Here is a 15,364-nt window from a genome sequence, read left to right as displayed (position 1 = left end):
TGTTATCCTTATATAACCTCTCTGGATTTATTTAAGTTTCCATACACACGTTTTTTGCTCAGTTGAAATACCTAATGGCACTGTGTTCGTTACTGGTTTTTTCCCAAAGATTTTTTTCACTTGCGTTTTTCTGTAGTGCACTCGATACCGTGGTGGTTCATGGGGTCATTTAAAAAAAAAAACGACCAAACATCAACCAATAATGTTGTTCTTGACTTTTTGTTTGTTGTGGTATTTATTTATTTGTTTGTTTGTGCTTTTGAATTGGGTATTTTGTTTGTGTGTTGAATGCTTGTTTGTTCGTTTTCGGTTTTGTTTGCTTGTTTTGTGTTGTGGTTTTTAGTTTGTTGTATTAATGTGTTAAGGAAACAACCACAAAACCATTAAAAAGTGCTTGTGATTTCCTTTACATAATGTGTTTCGAAAGTAACAAACACTTCGTTGTTTAATAGCACATGACTCAAATTTGACTGACAAAATAATCACCAGACATTAATCTAACGTCTAAGCTTTGAACTCTCCCACCCTTTACATACATCAACCAGCGCTTGGTATGACGTAGATCAGTTTCATTGGCAGGCGTACCTGAGTAAACATTTTATTCATCAATTATTAACCAAATATAGGAGTGCGTCGTTAATATATGCATGAACATTGGATTGGTTTTCCCAGACAAACAGCGGTTTCCAAAACGATGAAGTGATCGTTGTTGCTAACTAGAGAAAAAAAAAAATCGTTGTTGCATATCTCATCATAACAGTCAAAACAATAAAACTATATTTGTTTGTTGTGAACGAGGAAAGATCCAGCAAGGTCTTGGCTATCAAATTCAAGTTTTCGACCCCAAAACAACAACAGCAACAACAACATGAAATTCTATTGCATCGAAGAGAATATGAAATGAAATGAAAATCTTACCTCAAGTTCAGAAGTTTATTGCTCAATGTTTGGACATACCTCTGAGGCCATGGTTGTCTGAAACCTTTTTGGCTTCGTCATCGAAACCTCAGCTTTTCCCAACTAACATCAAATGAATCACGTGACCAAACCGGCATTTTGGTATTGGACACACACATCTGTCTCATTTACATATCGTTTAATCTCAGTCTGACAGTGTGGAATTCCCCCCCCCCTAAAAAAAAACAAAAAAAAAAAAACAAAAAACACTTGGGTATTTCCAATAACTGGCTTGCAGTACGAACATGTACTTGTTGTTTGTCAGGGCAGAGTTCCTATATTTTAGTCAACATACCGCCGCCAGACAAAGGTTTTGCTGCATTGGGCCCCGGCAGACACCTCCCCTCCCCTGGGTTAAACATCAGAGGAACCACCTGAAACCAAGTTGAAGTTACCAATAACAGGATTCTTAATACAAGTTTCAACTGTTAGACAAAGTTTCATGTAAATCTGAGCTAATACCTGAATGAATTAGTGTCAATATCACAAAATTAATCCTAGACTTGACCCAAGTGTCCCAATCCCGTGGTAGTCGTTTTATTTTAAGTCCACATCAGAAAAATCCCCAACCTGTGCCGGGACCACCATTAATAACTTCATATCGACGGCATATGAATCTCTCGCTTGAGAACTGGACTTGAATAAAGACAACATTAACTCACATCCAAGCCTGTAGTCATTTCATAGTATGTGATTTGACCGTGGCATGTACGAAATCAAGGTTTAGGCTAACATTTTCCGATTACCTCATAGGTTTCACTTATGTTTATACGTCTTTCTAGTGATGATAGTCATTTAAAATTAGCATAACTTTTCAAATGTCTACTACTATTTCCTAGCCAATATGACAGTCTACTGCGCCATTTTGATTCAATCGTAGTTATAATATTTATTTCACAGTGTATTGGGAACAGTCTTAAAGCAACATACATGCGCAATGACAGTTTGAAACAAACACAAGATTCTACCAAATAAGTCAAAATGTACACAAAAATTGATCATGTTTTACTTAATGATGAAATGGAACTCCAACAAACAGAGCCATATGTTTTTTTACGTGGATTTTGACCACAGTTTGCCACGAAGTTCTAAGCCATGCAGTACAAGTTTCCAAATCTGTCAGTATATTTCCCGCAGCTTCTGAAATTAATTCCTATATAAGGAGCCATGTCCACCATTGTGTGCGATCAATGTTGGATGTGCGCCAAGTTCAGTTAATGTTTTACCTAGATTGACAATGATTGGCTATAGTGCTTGAATAAATAAATTCGGGAATAACAAGGGGAAAGTCCGACATTTTCCGCACAAGAGAAGTAAATAACAAAAATATTCAAAAGTTACCACGGTCAGTCGTCGTCGCAGCATGAACTCAACGCACTCGTTGTACGATAGCGGCGAATTCACACGGGTTTTCGTTCATATTACTTTAGTTACTATTCTCATCTCTACGATCCTATAAACCATCGCACTAGGGATTTGTCTTCTATGACGTCAGAATCGGAAACTGAGTAACACGCGGTGCGGTGCAATGCACCTTATACCGCATACATTCTACAGTTGCTGGTTCATGTTTGAAAGTCGGTTAAAACAAAAATTGCCGTGTTATCCTTATATAACCTCTCTGGATTTATTTAAGTTTCCATACACACGTTTTTTGCTCAGTTGAAATACCTAATGGCACTGTGTTCGTTACTGGTTTTTTCCCAAAGATTTTTTTCACTTGCGTTTTTCTGTAGTGCACTCGATACCGTGGTGGTTCATGGGGTCATTTAAAAAAAAAAACGACCAAACATCAACCAATAATGTTGTTCTTGACTTTTTGTTTGTTGTGGTATTTATTTATTTGTTTGTTTGTGCTTTTGAATTGGGTATTTTGTTTGTGTGTTGAATGCTTGTTTGTTCGTTTTCGGTTTTGTTTGCTTGTTTTGTGTTGTGGTTTTTAGTTTGTTGTATTAATGTGTTAAGGAAACAACCACAAAACCATTAAAAAGTGCTTGTGATTTCCTTTACATAATGTGTTTCGAAAGTAACAAACACTTCGTTGTTTAATAGCACATGACTCAAAATTTGACTGACAAAATAATCACCAGACATTAATCTAACGTCTAAGCTTTGAACTCTCCCACCCTTTACATACATCAACCAGCGCTTGGTATGACGTAGATCAGTTTCATTGGCAGGCGTACCTGAGTAAACATTTTATTCATCAATTATTAACCAAATATAGGAGTGCGTCGTTAATATATGCATGAACATTGGATTGGTTTTCCCAGACAAACAGCGGTTTCCAAAACGATGAAGTGATCGTTGTTGCTAACTAGAGAAAAAAAAACAATCGTTGTTGCATATCTCATCATAACAGTCAAAACAATAAAACTATATTTGTTTGTTGTGAACGAGGAAAGATCCAGCAAGGTCTTGGCTATCAAATTCAAGTTTTCGACCCCAAAACAACAACAGCAACAACAACATGAAATTCTATTGCATCGAAGAGAATATGAAATGAAATGAAAATCTTACCTCAAGTTCAGAAGTTTATTGCTCAATGTTTGGACATACCTCTGAGGCCATGGTTGTCTGAAACCTTTTTGGCTTCGTCATCGAAATCTCAGCTTTTCCCAACTAACATCAAATGAATCACGTGACCAAACCGGCATTTTGGTATTGGACACACACATCTGTCTCATTTACATATCGTTTAATCTCAGTCTGACAGTGTGGAATTCCCCCCCCCCAAAAAAAACAAAAAAAAAAAAAAAAAAAAAAACACTTGGGTATTTCCAATAACTGGCTTGCAGTACGAACATGTACTTGTTGTTTGTCAGGGCAGAGTTCCTATATTTTAGTCAACATACCGCCGCCAGACAAAGGTTTTGCTGCATTGGGCCCCGGCAGACACCTCCCCTCCCCTGGGTTAAACATCAGAGGAACCACCTGAAACCAAGTTGAAGTTACCAATAACAGGATTCTTAATACAAGTTTCAACTGTTAGACAAAGTTTCATGTAAATCTGAGCTAATACCTGAATGAATTAGTGTCAATATCACAAAATTAATCCTAGACTTGACCCAAGTGTCCCAATCCCGTGGTAGTCGTTTTATTTTAAGTCCACATCAGAAAAATCCCCAACCTGTGCCGGGACCACCATTAATAACTTCATATCGACGGCATATGAATCTCTCGCTTGAGAACTGGACTTGAATAAAGACAACATTAACTCACATCCAAGCCTGTAGTCATTTCATAGTATGTGATTTGACCGTGGCATGTACGAAATCAAGGTTTAGGCTAACATTTTCCGATTACCTCATAGGTTTCACTTATGTTTATACGTCTTTCTAGTGATGATAGTCATTTAAAATTAGCATAACTTTTCAAATGTCTACTACTATTTCCTAGCCAATATGACAGTCTACTGCGCCATTTTGATTCAATCGTAGTTATAATATTTATTTCACAGTGTATTGGGAACAGTCTTAAAGCAACATACATGCGCAATGACAGTTTGAAACAAACACAAGATTCTACCAAATAAGTCAAAATGTACACAAAAATTGATCATGTTTTACTTAATGATGAAATGGAACTCCAACAAACAGAGCCATATGTTTTTTTACGTGGATTTTGACCACAGTTTGCCACGAAGTTCTAAGCCATGCAGTACAAGTTTCCAAATCTGTCAGTATATTTCCCGCAGCTTCTGAAATTAATTCCTATATAAGGAGCCATGTCCACCATTGTGTGCGATCAATGTTGGATGTGCGCCAAGTTCAGTTAATGTTTTACCTAGATTGACAATGATTGGCTATAGTGCTTGAATAAATAAATTCGGGAATAACAAGGGGAAAGTCCGACATTTTCCGCACAAGAGAAGTAAATAACAAAAATATTCAAAAGTTACCACGGTCAGTCGTCGTCGCAGCATGAACTCAACGCACTCGTTGTACGATAGCGGCGAATTCACACGGGTTTTCGTTCATATTACTTTAGTTACTATTCTCATCTCTACGATCCTATAAACCATCGCACTAGGGATTTGTCTTCTATGACGTCAGAATCGGAAACTGAGTAACACGCGGTGCGGTGCAATGCACCTTATACCGCATACATTCTACAGTTGCTGGTTCATGTTTGAAAGTCGGTTAAAACAAAAATTGCCGTGTTATCCTTATATAACCTCTCTGGATTTATTTAAGTTTCCATACACACGTTTTTTGCTCAGTTGAAATACCTAATGGCACTGTGTTCGTTACTGGTTTTTTTCCCAAAGATTTTTTTCACTTGCGTTTTTCTGTAGTGCACTCGATACCGTGGTGGTTCATGGGGTCATTTAAAAAAAAAAAACGACCAAACATCAACCAATAATGTTGTTCTTGACTTTTTGTTTGTTGTGGTATTTATTTATTTGTTTGTTTGTGCTTTTGAATTGGGTATTTTGTTTGTGTGTTGAATGCTTGTTTGTTCGTTTTCGGTTTTGTTTGCTTGTTTTGTGTTGTGGTTTTTAGTTTGTTGTATTAATGTGTTAAGGAAACAACCACAAAACCATTAAAAAGTGCTTGTGATTTCCTTTACATAATGTGTTTCGAAAGTAACAAACACTTCGTTGTTTAATAGCACATGACTCAAAATTTGACTGACAAAATAATCACCAGACATTAATCTAACGTCTAAGCTTTGAACTCTCCCACCCTTTACATACATCAACCAGCGCTTGGTATGACGTAGATCAGTTTCATTGGCAGGCGTACCTGAGTAAACATTTTATTCATCAATTATTAACCAAATATAGGAGTGCGTCGTTAATATATGCATGAACATTGGATTGGTTTTCCCAGACAAACAGCGGTTTCCAAAACGATGAAGTGATCGTTGTTGCTAACTAGAGAAAAAAAAAAAATCGTTGTTGCATATCTCATCATAACAGTCAAAACAATAAAACTATATTTGTTTGTTGTGAACGAGGAAAGATCCAGCAAGGTCTTGGCTATCAAATTCAAGTTTTCGACCCCAAAACAACAACAGCAACAACAACATGAAATTCTATTGCATCGAAGAGAATATTAAGAAATTCTTCTTCAACTATGGCGGTTTCATCGCCAGGCACCCGTTGTGGTTCCTATTCTCACCGATGTTGCTGGCTGGAGTACTCGGTGTTGGAATTTCGTTCATTACAAGTGATCAGAGCGTAGAGAATTTATACACACCGGAGAATGGGCAGGCGAAAACAGACCGGAAAACAGTGGAAGAGCTTTTTACACAACATGGCGACAACGACACCTTAGTGACTCGTTTGACAAGTCTTGGTCGATCGGGGAAAGTAATCATACAAAGACAAGATGGTGGAAACGTTTTGACGGAGACTGTCTTTAAAGAAATTCTTCATCTTCATGAAGAAATTCTTAATCTTCATGGGACGATGCTACACAACGATTCGGTGGATACATTTTATTTTGTTGATCTCTGTGTCAAATGGAACAATACTTGTAATGAAAACGCAATACTGTCTGTTTACGATTACAACTCAAGCATGTTACAGGCGATCAATCTGACTTATCCTGTCTACAATTCAAACAAACAGTTTGTATTTTCTGGTGGAGAGCTGGGAGGAGTGAAGTTCAAATCTAATTTATCGGATGAAGTACTTTCAGCAGAGGTCATGCAGTTGTCTTACATCTTACGGCATCAAGACAGCATGGACGACCAACGTAGTGCTCTATGGGAGGACGAGTTTCTTCAAGTTGTTGAAGCCTTCAATGCAACTGAGATAAGAGTCACTCGCCAGGTATCCAGTACTCTTGAGACAGAGTTAGATAAAGCCAGCTCCAATGTCATCAAAGACTTTAGTATCACTTTTACTTTGCTGATTACCTTCAGCATTTGTTCCTGTGTGATGTTGGACTGGGTACGGAGCAAGCCTTGGTTGGCCGGTTGTGGGGTGATATCTGCCGGCCTAGCTGTGCTCTCATCGTTCGGTCTGATGGGTTACATCGGAGTACCTTACATCAATGTGGTGGGATCGGCACCATTTCTTATTATTGGTAAGCAAACAATATTTAATCAATCTTAAATTGATCTTGTTTTAAAAACCTAATTAAAGGCCGGCCAAAATGTTTGGGCCATGTGAAACTAAACATACCCACCCTTCCCCTCGTTCCCCGCTCAATATCGTCTTGGTAATCCTGCAGCGCTGCGTGCACTGTGGGCGTTGCCGTATTATGAAAACAAGGCCGTTGTCAAGGTTGTGTAATGCATATTCAATATGTGAACAACATGGCAGCGCCCAGCAGCATGAAGTCTGGCCACGGTCGCATGGTCGGACGTACGGGACGAACGAGTGATAGTATGGTTTGCCTGGCCATACAAAACGAACATAATGCAGTGATTAATACTCTACATCTCCTTTTCCCAGAAAACCAAATAATAATTATTGTCGTTATTCTGAAGAAATATTATACACATAATGAATGTTTATGAGTGCAATGGTGCGAATATGTTCATGAGTTGAAAGATGGAATGTTCTATTCAACGAGGCGGAGCCGAGTTGAATGGAACATTCCAGCTTTCAACGAATGAACATATTCGCACCATTGCACGAATGAAAAACATTCATTATTTGTTTTATATAACATCCAAGTAGATCTTTGTCATTTTGATTGAAAGATACAACTTTCAAAACAAACAATTTCAACTGTAGAAGCCGAATGCTAGTAATTTTACTATGCCTTCTTGCAGTAACACCTGCTGCGTTACCAAAGACACGCGCACGCAGTGATGTTTTTACTCAGCTTTTTCGTTCCATCCGAAAAGTACCATTGCACGCTGCTAGCGTGCAATGGTACTTTTCGGATGGAACGAAAAAGCACGGTGAGTGACTCAGCGTGCAATGGTACTTTTATTTGCTATCACGTGACGGACAATCCTCCAATCAAATGGCAAGGATCTGCTTGGGTGTTATATAAAGCTGACTATAGACTGTTTGACAAAAAGCTTGCATCTTCGTTTATACGTGTCGTGTTTGTTTCATGGTTTCATACTTCCCCGAATGATTTGTCGTGGGCAGATCACATGAACCACAGACACAGACGAGCTATTATAACGGCAGTGCATATAATACTACCACGGAGGTAGAAACCTCCTTGATATTACTATGTATAGTAGTTTTACTACAGCAAACACTATTCACTGTACATGTACAATTTAATTGTCGTTCATGCATCGACTCATCGACTTTGCACATGTATTAAACCTTATAGGGCTATACTAATTGTGTCACAAGCACATGAATACATAATGTTTCTAAATAAAGGCCAACACAAATTACTTGTTCATAAAATTGATTTCTTTATTGCCAAACACAAATTTTTCAAAGAACAGTGGTTATTAAAATGATCAGGTTTGAGAACAGGCTATAATACAAGTTATCACACAAGCGCGAGTGGAATACGGAAAAATATAGCGCTTCTGCGTCCCATATCCAACATGGCCGAAGCATAGGGCCGAAGGCCGAGTTGGATATGGGACGCAGACGCGCTATATTTTCCGTATTTACACGAGCGCGCGTGTGATAACGTATTTATCTTCAAGCAAACTTGGCGCGTGGCATAGAACACACAAGACGCATGGTAGTGATATTAGTATTAGCCGTGCAATATAGGTTTTTATCGCCACTCCATTCTGCCAATCTGATTGGAGGATTAGCGCGTACTTGAAGATAACAAGAAATACCCGGGCCTGAGCGACTAGTAAAATTTGCTTGTCAACTTTTCGTGCCTCAAATAGTCGCAACTTCAACACACTAGTCATAAATTGTTCATGCCCCAAAATGCATTGCGGGGTATTATTTGCTACCGGTGCACTTTATGTCTAGGGCTGGGCGACTAGTGCGACACACTTGTCGCACGGTCGAGATTATTAAAATCACTAGTCGTGTTGCGACTAGTTTTTTATTATTCCAAATTGAATAATCGTGCTGCCAAGAGTACAGCAAAAATAGTAACAACTTCCTGTTTGGTGAACTGTCTATTGTATCGCTCACGACTATTCATGGCAACATAATTTACTTACGAAACACAGTCAGTGACTCCAGTGACAATCCTTCAATCCTCTAAACACGAAATTTACCATATTGCCCCTGCGGCAAACAAGTCGTGACTAGTGTCGTAGTCATGACTTTTTGAGGTGTGACTAGTCGAGTAGTAACTTACACAAGTGGCCCAGGCTTACTGATGTCTGGTTGTGTTTCGTAGGTAAATTATGTTGTCGTGAAAAGTCGTGACTGTGAGCGACACAATTTGTTCAGCAAGCAGGAATAGTCGCAACTATTTTAGTTGTTATGGTGGCTCGATTTACGGAGAGGTTGAATAATGGCAGTCGCAACTCGACTAAGCAATAACTAGTTGCGATTTCGACATCAGTCGTAGTGCGTACCACTATAGTCGCCAATCACAGGCTTTCCCACAGCAGCATTTAAAGTGCACAGGTATCACAGCAGTTATACACAATATTGTTTGTATGTTCTTGTGTGAGCGGCTGAGCCTACGACAACTCTTCTACATTGTGGGGTGCAATGCAGTTTTCATCTGATTCTCTGTGTCTTCAATAGTTTATGGCAGTTGAAAGACCATTTTGCTCATCTAGCCAAACTCTTCCACTTCGTTGTACATTTTCATCTTGGTGTTCAAAATAATGACAAACATCAACCCCAGTCCAAAAGCATCGGTTGCTAAGAGTATGCACATAGTTCCCTCAGGGTTGAAAAAGCTATGTAAACTCATCTTGAAAGTCAATCTCTGTGTTGGTATGGTATGATACATGTCGACATTAAATTGTGATACGTTGGTGGAACTTTGCAGCAAAATGTAGAGTACAGTTCTTTACATATGTCTTTCTTGATTGACAGTTAATATGTTCCATCTTTTCCTTTTCTCTTGACGCTTCCTCTGCAAAACAGCAAAATATCTCTTCCACAATTATATACTCTTGAATCTTGATTCTGTCACAGATTTGTCTCTCTTGAATCAAGAACTCCATTCCTTAATTGCAGAGCAGTCGACTACCCATTCATCTGACAAGACGAGGCTTAAAAAGTATCGTACTCCAAGGTGGTCATGCAGCAGTTCTCTAAAAGCAGACTCCTTTCCTGGAAACGTGCCCTATCAGAAGAATGACACAAATACAAATCATAGAATAAGTTCAGTGATTATATTGGGTCTCATTGTGCTAAACTTTTTCTGCATCAAGCTTAATGTAAAATATGTACATCTGTTTTGATGGTTAATATTAAACCAATGACCATCGAGAGTTACGATCATCAATCAACCCAACTATAGCAATTGCAAACAAGTGTTAATTGCTTGTTCACAGAAGGAAAATGTCAGTTAGAAACAAAATATGTCAGCCAATGAGCCATTTTCAAATCAAGGGATATTCATCTGTGTGCATTGAAGTGTTGGTGACTCGAGTCAGACAAATCCAACCTCACATTAAGCTGGGCTCATACTACTCCTATGAACTATGTTCGTTCCACTACCGAAGCAAACCCAAGGAGTAGGCTCATACTTCCTGCGAATGCGAAGTGGATTTTGGTGAGGCAATACTTTTACGAGTTGCCCTTCCATACGTGAGACACAAGAAAATTTTGCTTCGCATGGTGAAATAGCACTGCTATATTAGTAATAGCAGGAAGAAGGAGGTCTACCTACATAAATAACAACAAGTTTTGAAGTATTGTTCAGTTCAAATTAGGTATTCACAAACATGACAAACAATGACTACTATTATACTTTATATAATACTTACTTATTATGACTTTACGTTTTCTAATTCTATACAGATTCGATCAATATAAACAAGATTCTCCTCACTCACCACTTTGTGACACTGACAGTTACATAATGACTTGGGATCCATGACTTGCTCAGTTGCAAACGTTGGTTGTATGTATCATGCTCTAGTTTCCCCTGGTTTATTCACACCCGGACAAGGTCTAACTGCCTGCATGCAGCACTGACGAAGCACACGTATAACTGACGGAGTTTATCGCAACAACACCAGACCGTCCGCAGAGAGGGCACTATCTGGTGTATTTTGACATAATGGTCGTTAATTAATTGCCATCTAGATAGCAGATTAATATAGCTTCGGCTTACTTGCTCATCTTTAGCATTCATAATCGTGAACATTTCCTATTTTCTTATGATTTTTCTTCCACGACAAACACGGAGCTGCCAATGCCGTGTAAATCATAACATGAATGACCCCGGGGTCAACTAATACATTATGTTAATTTGTTACAACGATCGCGCGGTGATTGGTCCGTTACAAAGCTGAAGCAGAAAACAAAGAAAAAGTGCACACAGCGCTGCAGGATTACCAAGACTATGGTAGCTTGCCAGTGTAGTCTAGATTTCAAGCCGTCCAATTAACTAAATCATACCGTGGCGGGCGCGCTTTGGCGATTCAACCGCGCGTAGTATACTATCCAGAATCAAGCACCATAGTCTTGGGCCAAGACTATGCCAGTAACAGTTCCACTTGTAGGAAATTCCAAGAGAATGTTCACACGATGTCATGTGTTTGTGCACGGAAAGTGTGGTTTTACATTGCCCTCATTGTAATGATTTTGCTACCAATGTTTTCAATAAAAATCTCATTAAGAAGCTTAATATCCCTTTACTTCCACCCTCAAAATATTATTAGAAGGGGTAGCTGTCAGCTATGAATCGGACAACTTCGCGATCTCCCCTTCACAGCCCAACTTCGCGTGAGCTCGCTCAAACCTCAGTAATTTTACGTAGTATAAACTAAATGAAAACATAACACTAGCTGACAACGTACTACGGCTACGGGAGTGTTGTAACTAAAAAGGCCCTTCGCTGCAGGCTAAGACAAAATATATACGCAACATCGTGATTTTTTTCTCTCAATATCTACAGGTATTGGAGTCGACGACATGTTCATCATGGTTGCTGCCTGGCGACAGACTGGCGCCAGACTGCCCGTGGAAGAGCGCATGCGTCAAGCCTTCTCCGAGGCTGCCATGTCGATAACCATCACGTCCATCACAGATGCCTTGGCTTTCGGTATTGGCGCTATAACGTACTTCAGATCGGTGCGTATATTCTGCATTTATACCGGCGCGGCTGTCGTCTTTGACTACGTATACCAGATTACTTTCTTCGGTGCCTGCATGGCTCTATTTGGTAGACGTGAGGCGGCGAACAGACACTGCATGTCATGTCTTAAAGTCAAACCTAAGGAGGAGACCGAATCTACAGCGTACAAGATATTCTGCGCAGGTGGGTCAAAACCATCAGCCGACCAAGATGGGGACTTCAACGATCATGCCTTGATGATATTCTTCAAGAAGTATTACGGCCCCTTTATCACAAGATGGTGGATCATAATTCTTATCATAGTCTTATACCTTGGCTACCTGGGTGCCGCCATCTATGGATGTACCCAGGTACAAGAAGGTCTTAGTCTACGCAACCTCGCCCGAGATAACTCATACGCTGCTGACTTCCTAGATCTGGAAAGTGCCTACTTCAAGCAGTATGGTCCGCAGGTTGCATTGGTGTTCACCGAGAAAAGAGACGTCTGGACTCCTATAGTACAAGACATCATGGAACAGACTTTAACAAAGATGGAAGACAACGAGTATACGTTTAGTAGAGAGCAGAATCTGTCTGCTTCATGGCTACGGGACTATCTTGATTTCCTGAACTCTACCAACCTCAAAGAACCAAACCAGGCCCAGTTCATCAACATACTCCGAGACGATTTCCTCAAACATCCAGCCTTCAAACAGTACTCCCTTGATATTGTTTTCTGCGATAACGGCACCAACATTAAGGCCTCGAGATTCTTTGTCACAACGAAGGACCTGAACACCACCGAAAAAGAAAGATTCATGACGACTGAGCTGAGACAAATTGCAAAGGATTCAGAGCTACCTGCAATAGTCTACCACCCATCCTTCATCTTCTATGATCAATACATATCAATCTTGCCAAACACGCTTCAGAACTTAGGCATCGCGGTCGGAGCTATGTTTATTATAGCTTTAATCATGATCCCTAACCCAATCTGTTCTTTCATCGTTACTCTGGCTGTAGCCTCTATCGTTACAGGGGTGGTTGGGTACATGACCTTTTGGCAAGTCAACCTCGATTCCATCGCCATGACGAACCTCATTCTCTGCATAGGGTTCAGTGTGGATTTCTCAGCACACATCAGCTACTCCTACGTCACAGCAGACAAATGGTCACGTCAGGCCAACATCATCCATGCTCTGTACTCCGTCGGCATGCCCATCGTACAGGGTTCCCTCTCTACCATACTCGGCGTCGTAGTTCTCGCCTTTACAGATTCGTACATCTTCAGAACCTTCTTCAAGACGATGTTTCTTGTTATTTTCATCGGTGCCTTGCATGGACTTGTTTTCCTCCCCGTTTTCCTCCGGCTCACAATTCCCGTGAAGACGAGTCCCCCAACGAACTACGCGAACGGTACTGCAATGGTTGTGGTTCCAGTCGACCATCAACCGAGGCTGGCCACCGTGTCCTCCCACGTCGCACCCAGACCGCTCTCTGCACCCTGTTACATCAACAACCACAAGACGATGCCCACCACCCCGTTGTCCCCAAGCCCTCCATCATATCAAGACTACCTGCGAGATTTGGCGTCTGACAGATCATTGCACATCCCTAGGGCTAGGCCTATGTCAGCGTATTGAGTAAGACGGTTTCTCATAGACTTCCAACGCCCAGCCCCCCCTCCCACCAAAAAAAAAAAGGAACACCCGAAATTACTGTAAACGTTATTTTGTTCGAAAAATATTTCTGTAATGAACTCTTTAAAATAGCAGGATGCAAACTGATGCCTTAACAACTCCGAGCGGTTAAGAACACCGAATTCAAACTCTGGTGTTTCTGATCAGCAGAGTGTGGGTTCGAATCCACAGCCATTACACATTGTGTCCTTAAGCAAGACTTCTAACCATTGCTTCGTCTTTCGGATGGGACGTGAAGCCGTTGTGTTGTGTAAGCCATGAAAAAGAACAGAACCCAGTGCATTTATCTAAAAGAGAAGGGGTTAGCCCGGTGTTTCTGTTTGTGGCTGCTTAAAGTCACCTGGAAGTGGTATTTTGTCAAGATAAAATTTGTGTCACTAAAATATGTGTTTTGATGAGTAGAATATGAATAAACAGTTAACTAAGGTTCTACAAATTTAGTTTCAATTTTATTAACAAATTTGCTGCCTCAAGCAGCAATACATCAGCAGCAATACACGTGGTCGACATTGCCGGAAAACTGCAAGAAATAAACATTTTTTCGAAACGTACAAACTCACGACTACGACTTGCACGTACTTGCACGTACGTGTGTTCAATGTTTGATCGAGGCAAAGTCTGTCTCGATTGACGTCACAAAAGGGGTAGGCGGAGTCACCCCCAAACAACTTTATATTTTTTTTTTGACATATAAATCGTTACAAACAATTACTCAAAAAAATTCAATTTTATTGTTCATTAACATACTCTAATGTTTGAAGAAAAACAAATTATACCCCAGGTGACTTTAATGCGCCGTAGCACCTTGTAAACCCTTATAACGTGGCATGGTTGGCTTTTTCGCAAAGCACTCGCCTCTCACACAGGTGACCCCGGTTCGATTCCCGGCCAGGGCCATATGTAAGTTGAGTTGTGCGTTGGTTCTCTGCTGTGCCATGAGGGTTTCCCAAACCATTCGGTTTTTCTCCCTCGGGAGAAAAGAAATCAAAAACTTTCGATCTGTGGCTGTGCTCCCTGGTCATATTAAATGGGTTGATGTGGCTGGCAGCCAAAGGCGCCCTTGCATGCCAGCTTCTCGAACACGTTGTAGCCGCGTCCTTCGCAATTCAGCTCTTAGCTGTGAGTAAGGATGATAAGCCCCCCCCCCCCCAACTACAAACTCACCTTATCAACTTGCATAGTGTAAGAATAACGATAAGTATTATTTGAAATACCTAGTAAACTAGAAACATCTAGTAATACTAACTAGTAATCTTGCGGGTACAACCATGTACCCACTTTATAATCTAGACGCCATAATCTGTTCCTTTAAGTTTGGTAATAATCTTCGTTGTTCAACAAAAATGTTGTCACTCATTACCGCTGTACAGAACTTAATTATTATGTAATATGCACACTCAGAGCAGCTTTGGCATCTGTTTTTCACATTCCAAAATGTTGTACTGAGCGTTACAGAAAAGTACTTCCCTCATTAGCCAGAATTATTTTACCAGTTTATGCATAAGTTATATTTATTTAAAAACCTTTTTGTGTGTCTGTATATAGATTTAAAGGCAGTGGACACTATTGGTAATTACTCAAAATAATGATTAGCATAAAACCTTATTTGGTAAC

At 40.0% G+C, this 15,364-nt stretch overlaps 1 protein-coding gene across 1 annotated transcript; it reads left to right on the top strand.

The window, feature by feature from the left end:
• The first annotated feature begins 5,989 nt into the window (after positions 1-5,989).
• On the top strand, positions 5,990-13,693 carry LOC117290050 (patched domain-containing protein 3-like). The gene is made up of 2 exons (XM_033771292.1): positions 5,990-6,995; positions 11,892-13,693. The coding sequence occupies exons 1-2, from the start codon at positions 5,990-5,992 to the stop codon at positions 13,691-13,693; spliced, it is 2,808 nt and encodes a 935-aa protein (XP_033627183.1).
• Positions 13,694-15,364: the final 1,671 nt, after the last annotated feature.

Source organism: Asterias rubens, chromosome 5 (genome assembly GCF_902459465.1).
Source record: "Asterias rubens chromosome 5, eAstRub1.3, whole genome shotgun sequence".
NCBI classification, from domain to species: Eukaryota; Metazoa; Echinodermata; class Asteroidea; order Forcipulatida; family Asteriidae; genus Asterias; species Asterias rubens.
The sequence above is the reverse complement of the archived record's forward strand: the minus strand, read 5'-3'. Positions and strand labels throughout refer to the sequence as shown.